General features: G+C 40.2%; 1 protein-coding gene across 13 annotated transcripts in view; it reads right to left on the bottom strand.

Moving 5' to 3' along the window:
* Positions 1 to 12733: 12733 nt before the first annotated feature.
* ZNF644 (zinc finger protein 644) overlaps positions 12734 to 18877 on the bottom strand; it is a 78495-nt gene continuing 72351 nt past the window's right edge. For all 13 annotated transcript variants that reach the window (XM_077825454.1, XM_077825457.1, XM_077825458.1 and 10 more), the window contains 2 exons: positions 15057 to 15159; positions 12734 to 14470 (listed from right to left, as the gene is read on the bottom strand). In XM_077825454.1, the coding sequence (XP_077681580.1) occupies positions 14278 to 14470; positions 15057 to 15159 (296 nt within the window). In that variant the 3' untranslated portion in view covers positions 12734 to 14277. The remainder of the gene's footprint in view (positions 14471 to 15056; positions 15160 to 18877) is intronic.

The raw sequence follows: 18877 nt of genomic DNA, 5'->3' as shown, positions 1-18877 counted from the left end.
TGCTTCAGACAAAAGTCTCTTTCTTTCCTTGTCCTTGGCTTAAACGCCTTGCAAATCCTACACCGTTCAGTTTGATGTCCGTCCCCCAGGCAACGTAGACACAAGTCATGGGGGTCACTAACTGGCCTAGGTTTCCGGCACGTGGCGCAAGCCTTGAAGCCGTGGGCCTGCGGCATGCCCTGCAGCCCGGGGCGGGTGCTGGAAGCCTCCAAGCACCTAATGACTTAAGTGTCCACAATAGGTATGTTCACGAACTCGTAACAGCTATTCTAAAGGCTAAGGGACTCCTCTTCTATGAGAGAGAGAGAGAGGTTGTTGCAACGCCGCCACGGACGGTAAGAAGGGGCTGGAGGGGGTTGGGCCGGCAGGGGTATATATGCACTGCACAGTGGCGCCACTTGGGGGGCCCCGCTGGTCTGACGGGAGCCGCTAAGGGGAAAAGTTTCCGATGCTCGGGCATGCGGCACGCGCACACCTAACATGGAATGGACGTGAACAAGCCCTCGAAGAAGAACAGCAAGAACCAAACTGAGAGACCCAAACCTTCCCCCACTACGTCTTTTTTTGCACCACTCAGGCTGTGCAAAGCCCCATAAAGCTGGCAAAATCAGCCCCTTCAAGATTCTGCTTGAGCAAGAAGAAAACCCACATGATGAACAATCACTGTAGCAGCTCTGTACCAACACCCTTCTCAGTCCCTGGCATAGGTAGCATGGCTGGTGTGCCCCTGCCCTTTGGTAATTTCCAATTTCACAGCCTTTTGGTGCTGCTGGGCTCTGGACATAATTTAAAATAGCCTTGAGGCTGCTTTAAGTTGCACCAGAGAACGAGTCTGGATGGGAAGGAAAGAAAAGGTGTTAAGCTGACTTATTTTCCCCGCCCCCAGAAACGTTCTGAATGCAGCTCTGGCATGGCTCAGGATCAGGGTCTAGGAGTCTAACTTCAAACCATGCCGCAATGAGTTAGTGTGATCCGACTGGCATCCTTCTTTGAAGTGAAGTATAAAATATAAAAGCTTTCATTGGTTAGTTCACATCTCTGCTAAGAACTCTCCTATTTCTGACCCCATATGGAGCACTCTTAATTTAGTCTCACTGGGAGCACCAGATGCTCTAATTATATCATCCTTGTCTTTTAAAAGTACTATTAGACAACAAATGGGAACATTTTAAATTTAACATTGACAAATATTTTTTAATCAGATCAGCAACATTTTTTATATCACAGCTCAAGAATCCTCTTCAGCGGGCCTATTTGATGTTTTAACACTACCCAGGAGTGTTAGTGAGGAATTCTTAGGATGCACACACCTGTATCTGTTTTGAAAAGACTCAGGCACATAAGGCCATGAATATATCTTGCCCATCTGCTCCATAAATTTTTCTGTAAGGCTTATTTGTAGAACCCGGTAAATGAGTTATACTCGGTCAGCTGTTGCTTTCCATTTTTGTTGCAGTCACTTAATATGTTGCAGATAGAGCCCATTTCTGCATCAGCCTGTTTGATTTCATTTATATCTAAATTAAATGGTTAGATGGGGCATCTGAATTACTGTATCTGTATCATCTCTTATTATTCATTTATTTTAGTAATATTAACAGCTTCCGGGAAAGGACCCATGAAGCCTTTACATGTTATTTTCCTATAACATTATATGAAACTGAAGTTTTCCCCCTTTCAGAGGTCTGCAATACAGTATAGCAAATTTAAAAATCACAAGCAATGTAGCATGATCATTGCATTCTTAGCCAGAGTTTTCATCACTTAGTGAAGCTGCCCTTCTTTTGTTTTCATGATTGAAAGATGTTCCTTTTATATTCTCTTCTACACCCTCTGAAGGCATGTGAGCAACTTTTGAAAGTTAGTCTTAAACAAGGATTTGGATTAAGTGCTATCAGGAATAGCAGACAACAGAGTGCATGGCTGTTGTGAGATAAGCACACATCTCAGGTGTGTGCTGAAGTGCAAGACTGAAAGCCATGTGCTTTCAGCATCTGAGAAGTACAGTTTTCTCACAACCATTGCAAATCCTGGAATGTGTTTTTTTAGGCATGTAAAGGAGTAAGTGATTTTAGCATGGGGAAGAAAAGTGCTAAGCCCTAGTTCCAAGAAGTGCAGCTGTTGTCCCATATCATGTGGGCTAAGAGCTTAGCTAGCCAACCTAATGTCTCTCTTGGTCCTGCCCATTATGTGTTCATTATGCAGGGGAAGGGATATGAAAAACAATGAAACACGCTGGGAGAACAGTGAAAGTATAACCTAAAGTCCAGGGAGCTAACTCAGGTTTCAGAATGGAGTTAGCACTTCCAGCCATCCCCTTATCACCATAAATGCAGACAACTACCCTGAACAAAACATTTTATAAACTGGATTTGGGCAAATAAAAGGAAGAATAAGCTCGTATGCCTTCTACTCGACAAACATTGCCAGCCTCTGAGGACTAGGCCGCTCTTTGAGTGCTAAGTTGGAATACCCTTCCTGTTATAGCATGTAAGGATAGAAGAGGATCCCCCAGTGCTCTCTTCCCCCACTAATTCATTTGCACAGCAGAAGATCTAGCCAGTACTCTGTTTCTCTGTCTCAACCTTTCTGCCAGAGATTTTTTTTGTTGTTCATTTAAATGATTAATTTACTCTGAGTATCTTGCTCTGGCCATCACTTGTAACCAACGCTCACCATTGTCATCAGGAAATTCATATGGTAAATCCTTTGCCCAACTGGGATCAGAAACATCTTTGTGCTAGGAGTGAGTGAAGGAAAACTCAGATGTTAAAAAATACTTGGCTTGCACAAGCCTCTGAATATTGGCTAGTATACAGGGGGAAGGATCCTTTAAGTCTACTCTATTGTCGTGTTTTGGCATTTACCTTTCTGCTTAATTATTTCTGAAATGTTAATTTTCTATAACTCACTTGTTTTACTCTTCTTAAATTTTCCTTTCACTTCACTCCTGCAACAATGGTCAATCAGTGCGATCTTACTTATTGAAGACAAGGTCATCAGAATCTAGCTATTTAATAATTTTCAAAAAATATGTAGGGTAAAGCATCCAATTATTCACAGAATGGCTTTGTTAAAGGCATTTTGCATCTACTAAAAACAGTATGACAAAATGAGTAATGAAAAGAAGTCCCGCTCCTGGGAGATTGGAGTTCAAGTCCCGGCTTTGCCTCAGACATCCTACATCAATGATTCTCAACCAGCATGCGTACCCCTAGAGGTGTTCCAGGGGGTATATCAACTCATTTAGATATTTGCCTAGTTTTACAACAGGCTACATAAAATGCACTAGCAAAGTCAGTGCAAACTAAAATTTCATACAGTGACTTGCTTAGACTGCTCTATATACTATACACTGAAATATTTTTAATTTTTAAAATTAAAAATATAAATTACTATAAGTACAATATTTATATTCCAATTGATTTATTATATAATTATATGGTAAAAATGAGAAAGTAAGCAATTTTTCAGTACTAGTGTGCTGTGACACTTCTGTATTTTTATATCTGATTTTGTAAGCAAGTAGTTTTTAAGTGAAGTGAAAATTGGAGGTATGCAAGACAAATCAGACTCCTGAAAGGGGTACAGTAGTCTGGAAAGGTTGAGTCACTGTCCTATGTTATCTTGAATAAGTCATTTAGTCTCTCTATGCCTTAGTTCCCCATCTGTAAAATGGGGATGTTTCTTTACTTCACAGGGGTGATGTGAGGATAAATACATTAAAGATTGTGAAGCACTCAGATACTACAGTAATGGGGCCAGATCAGTACCTTGGAAAGATACCAAGAAAAGAATGTGTCAACTACAGGAATGATCCAGACAACTGTGGCACACTCACTTTCTTGGAATTAAGCATTGGTAGTTGGGGTGAGATTTCTGAGAGAGGAGATCACTGTTTGGGACCATCTCTGTTCAAGGACTAGTGTACAGAATGTAAACAAACCCATTGTACGTACACACACACACACACACACACACACACATAATACCCAAACTCCGCATTTGAAAGGCATTCAGATGGATGGTGCAATCCATTCATGAATTAATAGTTTGGGTAGTGGGGATGATCAGAACCTGAGGAATTACCCTTAATTTGATTTTATTCAAGATGTGGAGTACAGGGAAATCTTGAGTTTATGAAGCTATTTTCAAAAACCTAGACTGGAATTTACCTTTGTAAATTAAATCTATGCAGAAATAGAATGTTTGATCTCTGCACTCTCTTTGTGTTTAAGCCCTATGAAGCCTGAATTCATAACATACCTTTATCCACTTCTTCATAGGGTGAAACCCTTCTATGCAATCTACATAATCTAGTAAATGTAATGTTCTCAATTATACCTGTAAACAAGTGAGTGCAGTGAACGGAAGTTTTAAAAAGCATGTATCCAAGATACTTTGTCTTTTGTTTTTATTATTTTTTTCATGATGTACTCCCACATAATATAAAATTAGGGCCATATTCAAGCTTTTGTTATGAGAAGATGATGTGCCTGTGTTTAAGCAAATTTGGTACATCCCCTTGGGTTATGTGTCATTCGCTGAGCTGCACTTACAGTCTGAGCCAGATGGCTGATGCAGAAGTCTTTTAGAAGAACACATCTCTACAGAGGATGACGTTGCACTGCACGTGGTGGCCAGGCTGTCACTGAATGCAGCTCCGTCACGGTATTTAAATCACATTAAAGCTTTCTTTTATTTATGTACCCCTTTGTGATTTTGCCTGGCTACATTCTAATTGCTAGCCTCACTGCAGTCCACTGATGTGCTACAACTAGCTGTCTTTTTATTCTATGACCTCCATCTCCTGCATAGATTGTTCACAATCCTGCTGAAAATACTGTGATGAAGTAACTCACTCTTTCCTTATTTTACATTGTCCATTCCACAGCACAAGTTTTTGTATGAGAGCTGCCTTGATATTTACTCTTCATTTTTTAGGTGCTGTAGATAGACCTGCTAACGTTGGGGCAGGTTTCACAAAGTACTATTTTATTACTTTGTTGGGTTTCGAATTTATTGACAGATAACATCGATCAGTAACTGAGGTTCTGTAGAGAGGTCAAGGAAGTCAGTTTCTATTGCTTTCAGAAACATATGCACGTTTCTATTATGTTTTAAATTATCTGTTCCCCCTCAGCAATGGAAAATATGTCTTGACTAGAATTGTTGAAAATGTGTGTTTCACTGACTTCTGATGACTGATTTTATAAGAAAAAAAGTCCAGCAAAAATTAAAGGTGATAAGTAGTATAGCGCTATTCCATCTATTACCCACTCTCCTGCACAGTCTGGATATGGAAGGGCTCAGTGGAGTTTAAAAAGAAAGTGGAGAATGTAATGATTATGAAGGCAAAGGATGTGAATCAGTAGTCCAGTCCTTCATACATCTCTGCCATTGCTCTTCAATTGTAGCCTGGAACAATCCTTGCCATTCCAGTCTCAGATCTCTCTTGAGTAATATGTCAACCATACTAAACTGTATGGCAGTTCCATAGTTGCCTATTTGAATGAGCTACCCAAACTCATTTGGACTGGTAACCAAAGCAAAACTCCAGTGTGGTGAAAGGTCAAGTGTGTACTTACATTTTCCCGGGTTTTCCCCCTAAGAATAAAATTGAGGTGGACAATGAGAATGAACCACAGCATAGGGTAATTTCAGTATAGAAAGTGAAAATTTCAGACCTACTTAGAGAAAAAGAGGAACAAGCGTAAAGATCTCAGCTACACAGTTATATCTAGACCTTTTCAAAGAACCATCTTCATTACAATCCACACAACTAATACCTCTCTTGAGAGCAAGGTGCTAAAGAAGAAAATCCTAGCTACATGGTGACAGTTTCATAGTGGTGGCAAATTGAGATCTTTGTGGGATAGTAATCAATACAAAGCATTGACTGTATACAGACAGCACATGCCAACGGTCCCAGGCAGTTGCCATATGGAACAGTTGAAGCTCTGAATATAACTGCTTTAATGTTCACTAAGTATACAATTTCATTTTGATTCTGGGAAGCTCAAACTATTTGATCTATGCATAGTAATAACAGTAACATCACTGGAGGTTTGTAAAATTAGGCCAAATTTTTCAGATGTTGGGAGTTTGAAATGAAAGACCTAAATATGTTGCCTGATTTTCAGAGATGCTGAGCCCTCACAGGCCATGAACGGGTCTCTGAAAAATCAGGACCCTTTTGAGGTGGCTAACATTAGACATCCAAGTTTGAAAATTTTTGTCCAAGAACTCCTGTAGAAGTGAAATAAGTTCTAGATAAACTTGTGAAATCTGAGACAGCAATGTAAGAAAACTTACTGCTTCAAATTGAAACAAGTAAAGAATCTGCCTGTTGTAGGCATAGCTACTGTGGCAGTAGATAGTCTATACATCTATCTAGAGATATAAATGCCCTGCCTTTACAATAATCTAACTACTTTACATTTCTAAGGCAACACACACTGCATTTCCTTCACATCTTATCTCACCATTCATAAACCAAGCCAATGCCCAACACGTTACAGCAAACGTAGACTTCAAGCCATTGCCCCCCACCACCTTATTAAATTATGTGCCAGCTGTTACGTACTGCAAAGAAATTATGTTAAACTGCAGGTTGCTGATTTTGTTTGCTGCTAGCAAAGTGGGGTTCAGGTAATCACACTGGCAATTAAATTCCAAAGAGCACAGATCATTACAATAATATACAAGTACAAAGATCAGTATACAGCACTTTCCCTAAAAAGTCATGCGGGTGCAGGGGGAGGGGGAGCAATGCTGCATTCATTCAAAGGTTTATGCATCCGATGAAGTGAGCTGTAGCTCACGAAAGCTTATGCTCAAACAAATTGGTTAGTCTCTAAGGTGCCACAAGTACTCCTTTTCTTTTTGCGAATACTGCCTAACACGGCTGCTACTCTGAAACCTGTAATTAAGTGTCAGTTCACTTTTGTTAAAAGACCCAGTTTTGAGAGGTTAAAAACTTAGCTTTTTACTGGGATACAGAATGCTGAAATACACAATGCTACACATGCTATGGGATTGGTTCAAATGTTTTTGGAAGTGTAAGGGAGGGGTCTAGCATTTTGCTATCCCTTCAAGTCTCACTCACAACAAAGCTGTTCATATAGGGGCAATTCCAAGGTGAGTCAATCTCACAACTACCAGGAATAGTTGTTTCTGTGACCTTGTATATATTAGGGAAATTTACCATGACCCTGTGTGTAGATCTCCCTAGCACACCTGTAACCTCGCCTCCATTCTAGCGCTCCCAGTGATGTGCATCCATGCCAAACATCTTTTGAATTGGACATGTTTCCAGCTAGGTTAACCACTGTGTCAGTCTCCACTGCCACTGTGGACACAGTCTGCTGCTGTAACACCACAAATGGTGCAAATAGTTGTCTTCCATCCCAGAGCATTCTGGTGGCTTGTCTGGTCTAGGTTCTGTGCTCCACTGATTAGAAGTCAAGATGGTCAGACACCACTTACCTGTACAAAGTTGCACACACATGTACTGCAGATGCAAACTACTTAGACTGCAAGTATCTTCTGCTTCAAGCACTTGAATATTACCTGCATGTCACAGACGAAGCCTTCTCATAAATGGGCTGCCAGCTGGCCTGAGGCCAATGTTCAGGCCTGGTCTCAGTCTGGGGAGAGGTGGAGATGCAAGGTAAACTAGGCAACACAATTAGAAATACCCTGTTTTATGGCCAGGTGGTGGCAGAGTTTAGGATAACCAAGACTAGCAACCAATGCCAGGGGAGGGCCTTAAACTACAATATAGCAAGGCCAAGAGAAAATAGCAGTTAGTGGAAAACATGCTCATTTTATGATGAACTTCATTGGCTCCTGGGCATTTGCTCCCCCAGTGAGCCTTAAGTGCTATAAGTCCGCAATGAATCACTTTGTGGTGTGGTTGTGAGGGCTCAGGACTGCCAGCAGGGAGGATCAAGAGGCTAAGGAGATGCACGATATACTGCTAGGATCATAGGATCTTTCTCAGGTGGACTCAGTATCCAAACGTGACTGGTGACCCAATGGGCAAGCTAGTTCTGTGATGGAGGAATTGGGGGATCTGGGACCCTCTATGGGAGATAGGTAGCTCCTTATGATAAAGGTACCAATGAGGGTGGATCTGGCAGGCTTAGGGGAAAAGTTCTCCAGATTCTTATGAAGAGTGCCATTATTATTTGTGAAAAGATGGATATAGCCTCATATCAGGGCAGAAGTGTCCACACTCTCTCCCTGCTCCACCAGTCTCCATTCTCCACCTGCACCACTGAAGCACAGGTAACACCTGGCTGGACCCTTCCTAGCTCCCCCAATTCAGGCCCCTCAAATTTCCTAGGTCTTGTAATTCTCTTGGCCCCGATTTTAGCTGCATAGGGCATTGTTCCAGGTGGAAGCAGAAGGGCCTGGATGGCATATATGGCAGCTCACTGAACCAAGTCAGGTGGCTGAAATTGGAAAGGAGGACCAGTTGGAAAAAATTTCAAGAAGTCACACCAACGGCAGTGTTAAAAGGCAAAACATAGGAACATTTTATTGCAAGAAGTTACATATTGGGCACTATGGCCAAAATGTTTCCATTACATTGACTCTGCTAGCCCACGTGCCAGCCAATGGCATCTACATTGCATGCTGAGCTTATACACCTGAAATCACATGAAATTAGTCTGACTTTCTACGAAACACTATCCTAAGCAGATTCTCTCTCGCTGTTTAGGTAATATCTTTAAAACTGTATAAAGCACAATTCTGGAATGTAACCAATGTGCAAGTAACAGTCCACTGATTAGTGGGGTACAAACTAGAGTCTAGTGGAGAGATCTGTTAACTATAGCCCTTATTTCATGCTAATCCCTAATTACTGTTTCCAAAAACCATTCATAAGAGCAATCATCATTCTGTTCAGTGTACACCTGAATTTTCTTCTATGTACGTTTGCATGCTCAGGAAAAGGCCTAATCTATGAGCAAGCCTGGGAAGAGAACACCATTAATGTCAAAATAGTTTGGTGGATTCCGCACTGCTCACTCTTCTGAAGTTCTAAATTTTGAAAATCCTGGAATTATCCATGTTTGAAGGCTTCATGAACTTTTCATAAAAATCCAAGAAGGCCTGCACCACCATGGAGAAGTCGCCCTTCCAGTTAAGTGTATTCCTGAGCTTGTTTGGGAAGGTGGTGGGACACAGAATGGATACATGGATTCTTCCACCAACAACTCACAAAACCCAACTGTTTAAATACCCTTATAAACTTAGGCACATTAGCAGCTTGATCACACACTCCTGCAATACACTAGGTTTTGTCTTGCACACTTTCACCAGAACAGAAACTACCATGGACTTCCTGATCCCGGACTGACTCTCTCCAGATGACTGATAATGAATCTGGGGTGGCCAGATTCCACAGGATGACGACTACTCTTTTCCACAGAAGTCTAGCACTGCAGTATTGGGGCCAAGTCAGTATAAGAGTTTCAGAACAGTTTATTTTTTCATCCCAGGGTTCTGTAGGTAGCTGGCCATCCCAAGTCACCAGAATAACTCTGTCCCACAAGCTTGTAGTTGTGGTTCACTGGGTGCAATTCATCCAAAAGTTAAAACACACAGTTATGCATGTGGCAAGCAGCAGTAAGTGCCTGATGTGTGTTTGTCTCTCTAGCTCTCTGCAGGTATTGTCTGAACAATTTCGCCACTCTGCAGCAGCTCACTCAGATGCCTCCTAACGGCTTGTCAAAAATTTGACTTTTTCTCCATAATTCTCCTGTGCTTCCGAGGACATTCTAGAAGTCCTTCCGCAATCTTCCAGAAGCAACTGCTTGCGAGAGCTGTACCAGAAACTAAGATAGTTATTGGGAGGTCAGTGCAACTACATTGCTGTAGAAGAGCATAATATAATGAGACAGAGCAGAACTGCAACAGTCTTTAGCCTGAAACATGGCTACAATGGACACACAGTATCACTGGTACTTACATGAGTGCAATTCGAATGGTTCAACTCCCTAGTGAAGCCTCTGCCTAAAGCCTCCAAAGCACAGCAACAGTCAACATCCCTATGCTTAAAGAGGACTGGACTGAGAAATTTTGTCATTTGCAGCCTCAGGAAGGGTGGCTAACAAAAGACAAACACTTTGGAAAAAGTGTGTGGCCTGATTTTCAGAGGTTTTGAGTACCTGTAACTCCCATGGGAATCCACGAAATCTAAAAGGTGGTACCTCTGAAAAATCAGACCAATCAGTCTCATTGCTTGACATCCATGATAAATGATCCACTGTAAAACTGTCTTGCACTTCACCAAACACCCATCCCTTTGTTTTTCCTGCCAGTTCTTTAAAACTTTTTGGAAAGCTGTAATCCCTCTCCTACAAATTATATATTTTACCTAAAAATATCCAACAAACTCTTTTAATTGGAAAAAAAAATCAGCCTTATCAGTTCAGGCTGAACATGGGCTGTTTGAATTGGCCACAAAACAACATATAAGAACTAGTCAATGATTTATGTTAAGTCAGTCGTCATCTCCATTCAGTTCCTAGTGGAAAAGTGTGTGCAACACAAAAACAATCCAGCACAATTGGCACCCTTTCCGGCGATCTCATCGGAGAGGCCAAGGCATGGGGAACCCAGCTGGTTACCAATAAATATATTAAAGTATAGTAACCAGTAATGGCTATAAACAAAAGGCCAAACACAAGACCAAATTGGATGCCCAGCACAAAGTGTGAAAATCCGTATTTTGGAACGTACATAACATTGGCTGAGATGTACCGAGCACCTTACTGAATCAATGGAAGCACTGAAGTCAGTGGGAGCTGAACGGGCTCTGAATGCTAAGCACTTCTGAAAGTCAGGCCACTTATTCAGATGCCTAAATATGGAATTAGGTGCACGAGTCTGAAAATTGAAGACTTCTCTGTGAAATGAAAAAGGATATGCCATTTAACTAAGCCTGTTCTATCAGATTTTTCATTACCTCCATAGAACTGGAAATAGGGATTTATGGAATCTGACAGCAAATACTGATGGGGATCAAGACTCCCAGCAACACTTACACTAGGAGAGTAGAGAAATCCTAACATCTTGGGTCAATAGGGTTATATGAAAAAGACCTAGAGATAGATAATTTAATAAGTTGCTTTTAGAGAATTCATTTCAAAACCAATGTAGGTCCCAAGTGCAATGAATTTAACTCTTCAAAGAGTGCTAAGGTTTGGCTATATTTAAAAAAAATATATCAGTAGGAGTCCACGACAAGCACAGCAGGATGCCGCATTTTGAGACAGATCGGGATTAGCAGTGAGGGTATATCTGAAGAATTGTGCAGCTCTGGCTCACACTATGCAGAATTCTAGCCATTACAAACAGTCCATTTTCTCAAAATGTAAGGGCCTGATCCTGGAAGTTGCAGAGCTCCTCCTTCAAGGATTATAGGACTAGACCCATATGCACTTCAAACTTAACTTTACAAGTGAAGATGTTATATAAAGTGATTCACTCAGTGATATTACACACTGCCTGGTTTGAATGAACTAAATAAAATTCAAGTTATTTATCTTGTTGAAAACCTAGTTAGATTTTCTACTACTGCTAAATTCTGCATGGTATGGTTTTACTCTATCGGCATATTTAGCAATGTTTAATTATCAGTGTAGCTTCACCAAATTTTTCATAAGTTAACCAGCCAGAGAATATGCCTAACATCTTTTTGTGAAAAGAATAAACAAATATTCTAATAAAACATTATGAACTTCCAAGGCAATGTCATTGTTCTTATCTAATTTACATCCATTTCTCATGAATGTTGTTTCTAATCCTCCACTTTCACTTACAAAGCAAGTTTTCCACAAGAGCTCAAAATCCCACAGGTTGCTTGCAAACATCTACTTATTTTTCAGTATCCACAACTAAACCAGCTCCTATGCAGACAGAGAATAAGGCCCTGATCCCACATTGTCTCATGTGTGGGTGTCCTGCTGCACTCAAGCAAAGCCCAACTGATGTAGATGGAGCTTTGCATGGGCACAGCAGTCCACCTGTGTGCTACACAGTGTAGGATCAGTTCCTAAATGATAAGAGACACTCCGTTTTTCGGTCAGATATAAAAAAAATCAAGATTAAATGCAAGTTTAGTATATCAAACCAAAACCACGTAAGGAAACGCTCAGGAGTATTGCTGTGAGATTTTCCTCTGATCCTAAAAATATCAGGAGACAGCACTCTTTTTAAATAACAAGAGAAGCCCTACAACATTATAGTAGGATGGTTTTGTACTATCCATCGACATATTTCAGATATCCTATTTTTCAAATTTTTCCCACAGCCAAAAATCCTTTGAATATTTTGAGGTGTATTTTTGATTCAGACAGGTAACAATATAATGGATATGTTAAAGCTTCAAGTTATCCACAGGGAGTTACACTAAGAATACATTACAATACCTCTCTAATGACATTAGCCTAGACATCTAGAGAGCTACTTTTGCAAGATATTAGTAAGTGCTAGTATGGAGATTATTTCAACTTTATAAAAAAAAATCACCCTGACATTTACACCAATCAAATGTAATGCATCTGTGAACAGATCATATTATGTTGTGAATAAATGTATTCTACTCTGGATCACTAATGAGGAGATTCTAATCTCAAGCAAGACAAATCAACTTCTCATGAACTGTTATTTCATACATAACGCAAATAAGAAATGCTTCACATTATAGACATTTAGATTTTGTTTAAACCTTTTTATTTAGAGATTTTTCTGGTAAGGAGATATACCATAGGAAAGCAATTTCACTGGCAGTGAGGTATGTATATACTCTACCAAAATACTCCTTGTTTTAACTGCTTTTAACTTTATTTACATATAAAGAAAATACCAATGCATATTCTTGATTTAACTACAGTTTTAGTTACCCTATATGAATAAAATGAAATGTTACTTGCATACAAAACCGATTTGTAGAGGAATCTGATTTACTGATTAAAAAATTAAATCACGTTTTGATGACAATTTAAATGAACAAACACAATTTATCATGACCAAGACACCTGCACCATATTGTCCATCCTCACAGCACATTTATTTCAGTAATTCCGTACGTAGGTCCTTAGCATGAGCATAGTGTTACACAGTTTTCATACATAGAATCACATCCAAAACAAGTTCTAAAATTTAAATTGTAAACATTCTCTTCATATGTAGAAACATTTCAATGTGTTCAAATTTGTTAAAATGATCAAAAAAATTTAAACAGAATTATAAATGAAAAGTCTAGTCCTAAACCGTGTAGTGAGCAGTTCTTAGTACATTTCTACAGTGTTAAATAAAGTAGTAGAGAGGCAAACTGTTCTGTAAGCAAGTCAGACTTTAAGTAAAACATCATAAGGAAACAAACTTTAACAAAAAAAATGCTTTGCAATAAAGAAAGTTAGATTTGAATCTACTATGATACAAAAATGTAAAGGGTAAATAACATCTTTGTTGACAAAGTAGGAGGTAGCATGGATGCACCACTTTATTGTCAGTGAGAAATGCAACTGAAGTAAAGAATACTTCCTTACCACAAATAATTTCCAGTACTATGTACATATTTCTCTTAGAAATATTTGTTTAAACAAGTTTCCCTCCACTTTTTAGTACAAAAAAGCCTCATATGATTTAAAAAAACACTTACACACCTAGATAGAATAGTACTAATTGCCCTATTTGAATGAAACAGTCTCTTGAACTATGAAGTACATGATATTTAATGCCCTAAGTTGAGTAAGTTGTATTAGCGGTTCTTGGAATTATACAAAACACTACATACATACAAACAAAATATAATATCTCATTTTACTATGCAAGTGTTTTTTGTGTGTGTGTGTGTGTGTGTGTGTGTGTGTGGTTTTTTGTTTTGAATAAACAGAGCCTTGATTCTGGTAACACTGCAGAGGGCATGGTTTGTTTTTAATAAAATCTGTCTATAAGTACCCATGTGCAACAATTTAAAAATGGCTGCTTACATGTAATGATCTTGTATTGATAGTGAACACAGTAACTGACAAAAACATAGTAAACCTTAAAAACACATCTGCCACCCTATATAAAATATAAAGACTACTTACTGTAACTGTTAAGTACTCAATTTGTTTTGATGTTACTGTAATTCACTTTCCCTACTTCTCTGGCTTTAGGATTTATAAACATAATTTAGTGTAGCAATATTTCTTAAAAAATGACAAAGTATTTCAAATTTACATCCAATTCAATTTAAAACATTTCCTTGTTCTATGATGCTGCTTCTGCCATCAGTAAAGAAAACGAAGTTTCAGTAATTGAAGCAGGTTTTTTAAATAGCGATGTGACCTCAACCATGCCAGCCCCAGTCCGTGGAAGATTTGCATTGACGATGTGTCTCTGCAAGTGCTTTATCCAGTCTTCCTGGACAGACAATGGTCCTCGAAAGACCAGACCACAAAACCTGTGCAAATTTTAAAATCATTCCATCAAGATATATTAGCATTAAATACAGTACAAGTCAGCAGACATTGCTAAGGGTTAAGAATTATACCGAAAGTCAACTTTTCTCCTAAAAGCTCATTTTAATATATTTTTTAACCATGAAACCATTAGGGTTTTCATTTAATTCAACAATACTTGATAATTGTTTCAAACACAAGATTAAAGTTTATACTATACATTATACCTTCACAATTGTAATGCTATAGTTAATGGCCCATTTCCAGTAATAGGCTTTTGTTTGTTTTGTGCAGGGGAAGAACATTGCCCAAATATGAAATATGGAAAACACATTTTCAGCGAGGGGAGGGGGAAAAAAAAAGTCTATTCCAAATTGTAAGACTGTTTCAGATTCTTTTTTGTTTAGCTTACTGTAATATTAAACTTAGTTATTTGTTTTGCTCAATACTGGCTTTTTAAATCAAATGCAGTTACAATATATACTTCTGAATATTCTTATATAAAGGCAACAATTTATAACCTCTTTTTAAAAAAAAAACCCAGACCCTGTAATTCCAATTAACCCATTATAAACCCCCTGCAGGTACCTGCACCGGAGTATGTAAACTTCATCAGCTCCGTGAGGTAATGGCAGCATTTTTTTCTTGCTTCCAGATCTTGATCTTGACTTTTTTTGCTTACAATCTAAGGCTAAGAAGGAAGGAAGAACATTTTCCATATATAAAAGTGAACAATTAACAGTTAGTCCTAAACCAAACAGAAATATTCAACAAACCTTCATTTATATCCATGGTGAAAAACCCATTTATTTTCTCTTACTGTGCCATGTTAAATTGCAATCAAAATGCCAAAACTTTCCATTACCTATCAAACTCTAAAAAACGATTCACAAAGAAGCAAAGACAGTCTTTTCCCATCTTTGGTTATTACAGTGTTTGTTCTCCTCTAAAAACCATAGGACGATCATTAAGCTAGACACATTTTAGTTCCAGCAAGCTCTAGTAACTGTTATTGTGGAATTACCTGGAATTACCCAATGACAGTTTGAAATTCCCTTTCATTCTTAAAACTTTTTCGGTCTTGGAAGATCTGTTGATAACTATAGTTCAAATTATGTCATAAAAATACAGTTACAGCTTCAAAATGTTGACGCATTCAAGCTAATTTGATTTAAATCCAAAACATGAATGAGAACTTCTATCTGCAAGGAAGTCTTGTTTACATCTGTTACACCAATGAGGAATGCACCATCATCTGCTCACATCATACAAGTGCCAAACAGAAACAAAAGTTTTGGTCCTGTCCTATCTCTGGGACTCTTAGCTGAAGCTTTCTTACCATTTGTCTATTGGATGGTTAAAAGGAGTAATAAGAAAACAGTGATTATGAACTTCTTGTAATAGGTTGACAGACTTTATGACAATGCATAGAGATGCAGAGCCACTTGCAAAATCAATGTCTTATCAGGTGTTTGAACTATGCATGAAGGTACAGCATAATTACTGCTGAAGCATACTAGCATGTGGATTTAGGATTGAGAGGGGCTGAGCCCTGTAGGGGCAGAGGAAATTGAAGTTTGCAACAGAGGCCTCACAGGGAAAAACTCTACATCAGCCATGGTTGGGAAATAACTTCAAACTGTACTTTACATTGTGTAATGATTTATGCTTACCATGAAGCTAAACCCGAGGGAGAGTCTGGAGGCAGGTGGAAACTTTACCTATTCCTAAACATGAACACGAAATATTAACGACATAAAACTATCAAAGTAACAATAATGGAAATGGCATCAGCAGCACCAGGGAGGGTCACTCTAGACCAGAGGTTCGCAAACTATGAGGCACAGGTGCCAGTGGTTTTTTGGCCAGCGGTTAAGTGCTCCCAGAGCAGACCCAGAGCTCTGTTCTGCCGGGGGGGCAGGGCAGAAGGAGCCAGAGCTCTGTCCAGAGGACAGTGCTGGGACAGGGGCCAGCCAGGGATCTGTGGGGGAAGCAGCTTGCAGGAGCTCCCCTGCTCCATCCCCCAACTTATCTCTGCCTGCAGCAGCACACAGATTCTCCTGATTCTCCAGTAACACAAGGCCTCCCATCCCTGCCATCTTCCCCCTGTGCTTGGCTCACCAGCTCAGCTGGGGCTCCTCCAGCTCCCGGGGCTCTCCTCTTTGGCTGAAGCACCCCCACAATATCCCAGGGGCTCCCTTCCATCCCCTTCCACCTAGCCCAGCCCTGCAGCATACCCACGGCTCCCCTCCACCCATCTCAGCCCTGCCCTACAATATCCCCTCCATTTGCTACTGAGCTACTGTTCATCCCTGAGCTGCAGGGCTGGATGAATTGGGCTTAGCAGAAGGGCTCTCTTTCCCCAGCTGCTGCAGCTGTTCATTTCCAGCTGGTGCCCCTATTATGGCAGTACCCCTTATGCAAAGTGGGCTCTTAGCTCTGCAGAGGCTATTGGCACTGCCTTCCTCTCCATCCCTGGTGCTGGAGCTTGGCTGCTTGTGACAGGGAGAAGCCATCATGGGGTTCCCTGTGGCAGTGGGGAGCCAGGATCTTGCATGGTTCCTGCTCAGCGTGACACACCACCTCCCCTATTGCACCAGTGCAGCTAGACAGTAACCAGCTGGTCCTAGCCAGCAGCAGCCCAGCTCAGTCCCAGCTACCAGCTTAGAATCACAGAATCATAGAATATCAGGGTTGGAAGGAACCTCAGGAGGTCATCTAGTCCAACCCCCTGCTCAAAGCAGGACCAATCCCCAACTAAATCATCCCAGCCAGGGCTTTGTCAAGCCTGAGCTTAAAAACCTCTAAGGAAGGAGATTCTACAGTACCCTGATGGACTTCCTACTGCACCAGACCTATGCGGAACTCTCAGTGCTGGTGAACCTCTGACTGCCATGCTCTGACCTGCCACCCGCACCAGTTGGGCCACCTGCACTAAATGGGGGGCCCTGTTCCCTGCCTGTAAGCCCAGGACAGCTGTGGCGTGTCACATAGTCAATGGTGTTATGATTTCCTAAAATGTTTGGGAAGTTTTATTTTAGTTGCTACAGTTTGCATTTTTTTTGGAACACAACTGTGAGATAGCACAAAAGATAATTTATGCAATAAAATTAGTACTTTTGATACTCATACACTTATTTTAACTATATTGAGCATACTCTTCTACATTACTATTCGTGTTCTTGCAAAGTATAGGATTTTCAGGTTTGTATTGTCACTGTAAACGATGGGGGGCTGGGGAAGTTCAATTTTTTCCTCTCTCTGCGCTTAGGCAGGCTCACTGTGACAAAGTTTGAGAATCCCTGTTCTACACTGGTGTTTCTGAGGTGCAGAAACATTAAGATGTAAAATCCTAATGTTTGCATTCTCTGATATACCAGTCAAGGATCTGTTTCCTCTAACACAATGACGACACAAAGACAACTGCTCTCAGCACTCAAAGCCTCCTCTGCTTAGGCATTTATACCAATTAAGAGAAAGGACAGAGCATCATACTGCCCCTTTGTATTTTTCTTCTACTGTGGGTCAATATTCTGGGGAGCAGGGGATCCCTTTAGATTAACACCTGATCTATAGGTTTTAATCCAGTGGGCCAAATTTATTTTCAGAGGCCTTGTCTCCATCCCCGATTCTGTCCAACAGACTAACTATTTAAAGATTTCTGTTCCTCTCATTCTTTCCAGATAGAACCTCAAGGCCATAGTGTTCAGAGGCTGCCACAGAAACTAGCTCCTGACTGAGCACCAACATGTTCCCTCTCCCTCCATCGTCTTATTGTTGTGGAAAGAGAGTAAGGGAGAAGAGATAAAGAGATAGCTGCCAACTTGCTGATCCCTTTTCTGGAAACAATATTATCTAGAAAAATGACTAAAAAGCCAATAGAAAACTCACTGACACTTCCGAGTCTTGAAGGTAGGAGAGAACTAAATTCAGACTCCAAATGGGTACAAAACAGGTATCCAGATAGGCTTATTTACACAAAGTTGAAGGAAGCCTTCTATTAGCAGATGAGGCCCAATGATGTTCTCTTTGACAGCAGCGAGTGAAGGGATCTGGACACAACAGGCGCTGACAGCAAGGATTTTGTCAAGATCCTCTTTGAGAAAGTGAAGGATGTGATCAAGGGAACAGGAATTGGCCCTAATGCTTTATGCCAACATACAAGGAGCATGTTCCATTTTCTATAATGGGGAGAAGACCATATTTTCCAAGCTTTAGGAAAGTATGGATTACACAGGAGTAGAAACCATTAAATTGGTGGCTTGGCCTTTCCCACACCACTGGCACCTTATCTTTGGGGAGGATCATAGGACATGAAACTGTAAGGGACCTCCTGGGTCATTAAGTACAGCCCATGGCTATTGCAGGCAACCCCATTATATAATCCCATTCACAAATTTAAAAAACTA

The sequence above is a fragment of the Eretmochelys imbricata genome, chromosome 8, assembly GCF_965152235.1.
Source record: "Eretmochelys imbricata isolate rEreImb1 chromosome 8, rEreImb1.hap1, whole genome shotgun sequence".
Taxonomy (NCBI): domain Eukaryota; kingdom Metazoa; phylum Chordata; order Testudines; family Cheloniidae; genus Eretmochelys; species Eretmochelys imbricata.
Note: the sequence above shows the minus strand (reverse complement) of the source record. Positions and strands in the feature narration are given on the sequence as shown.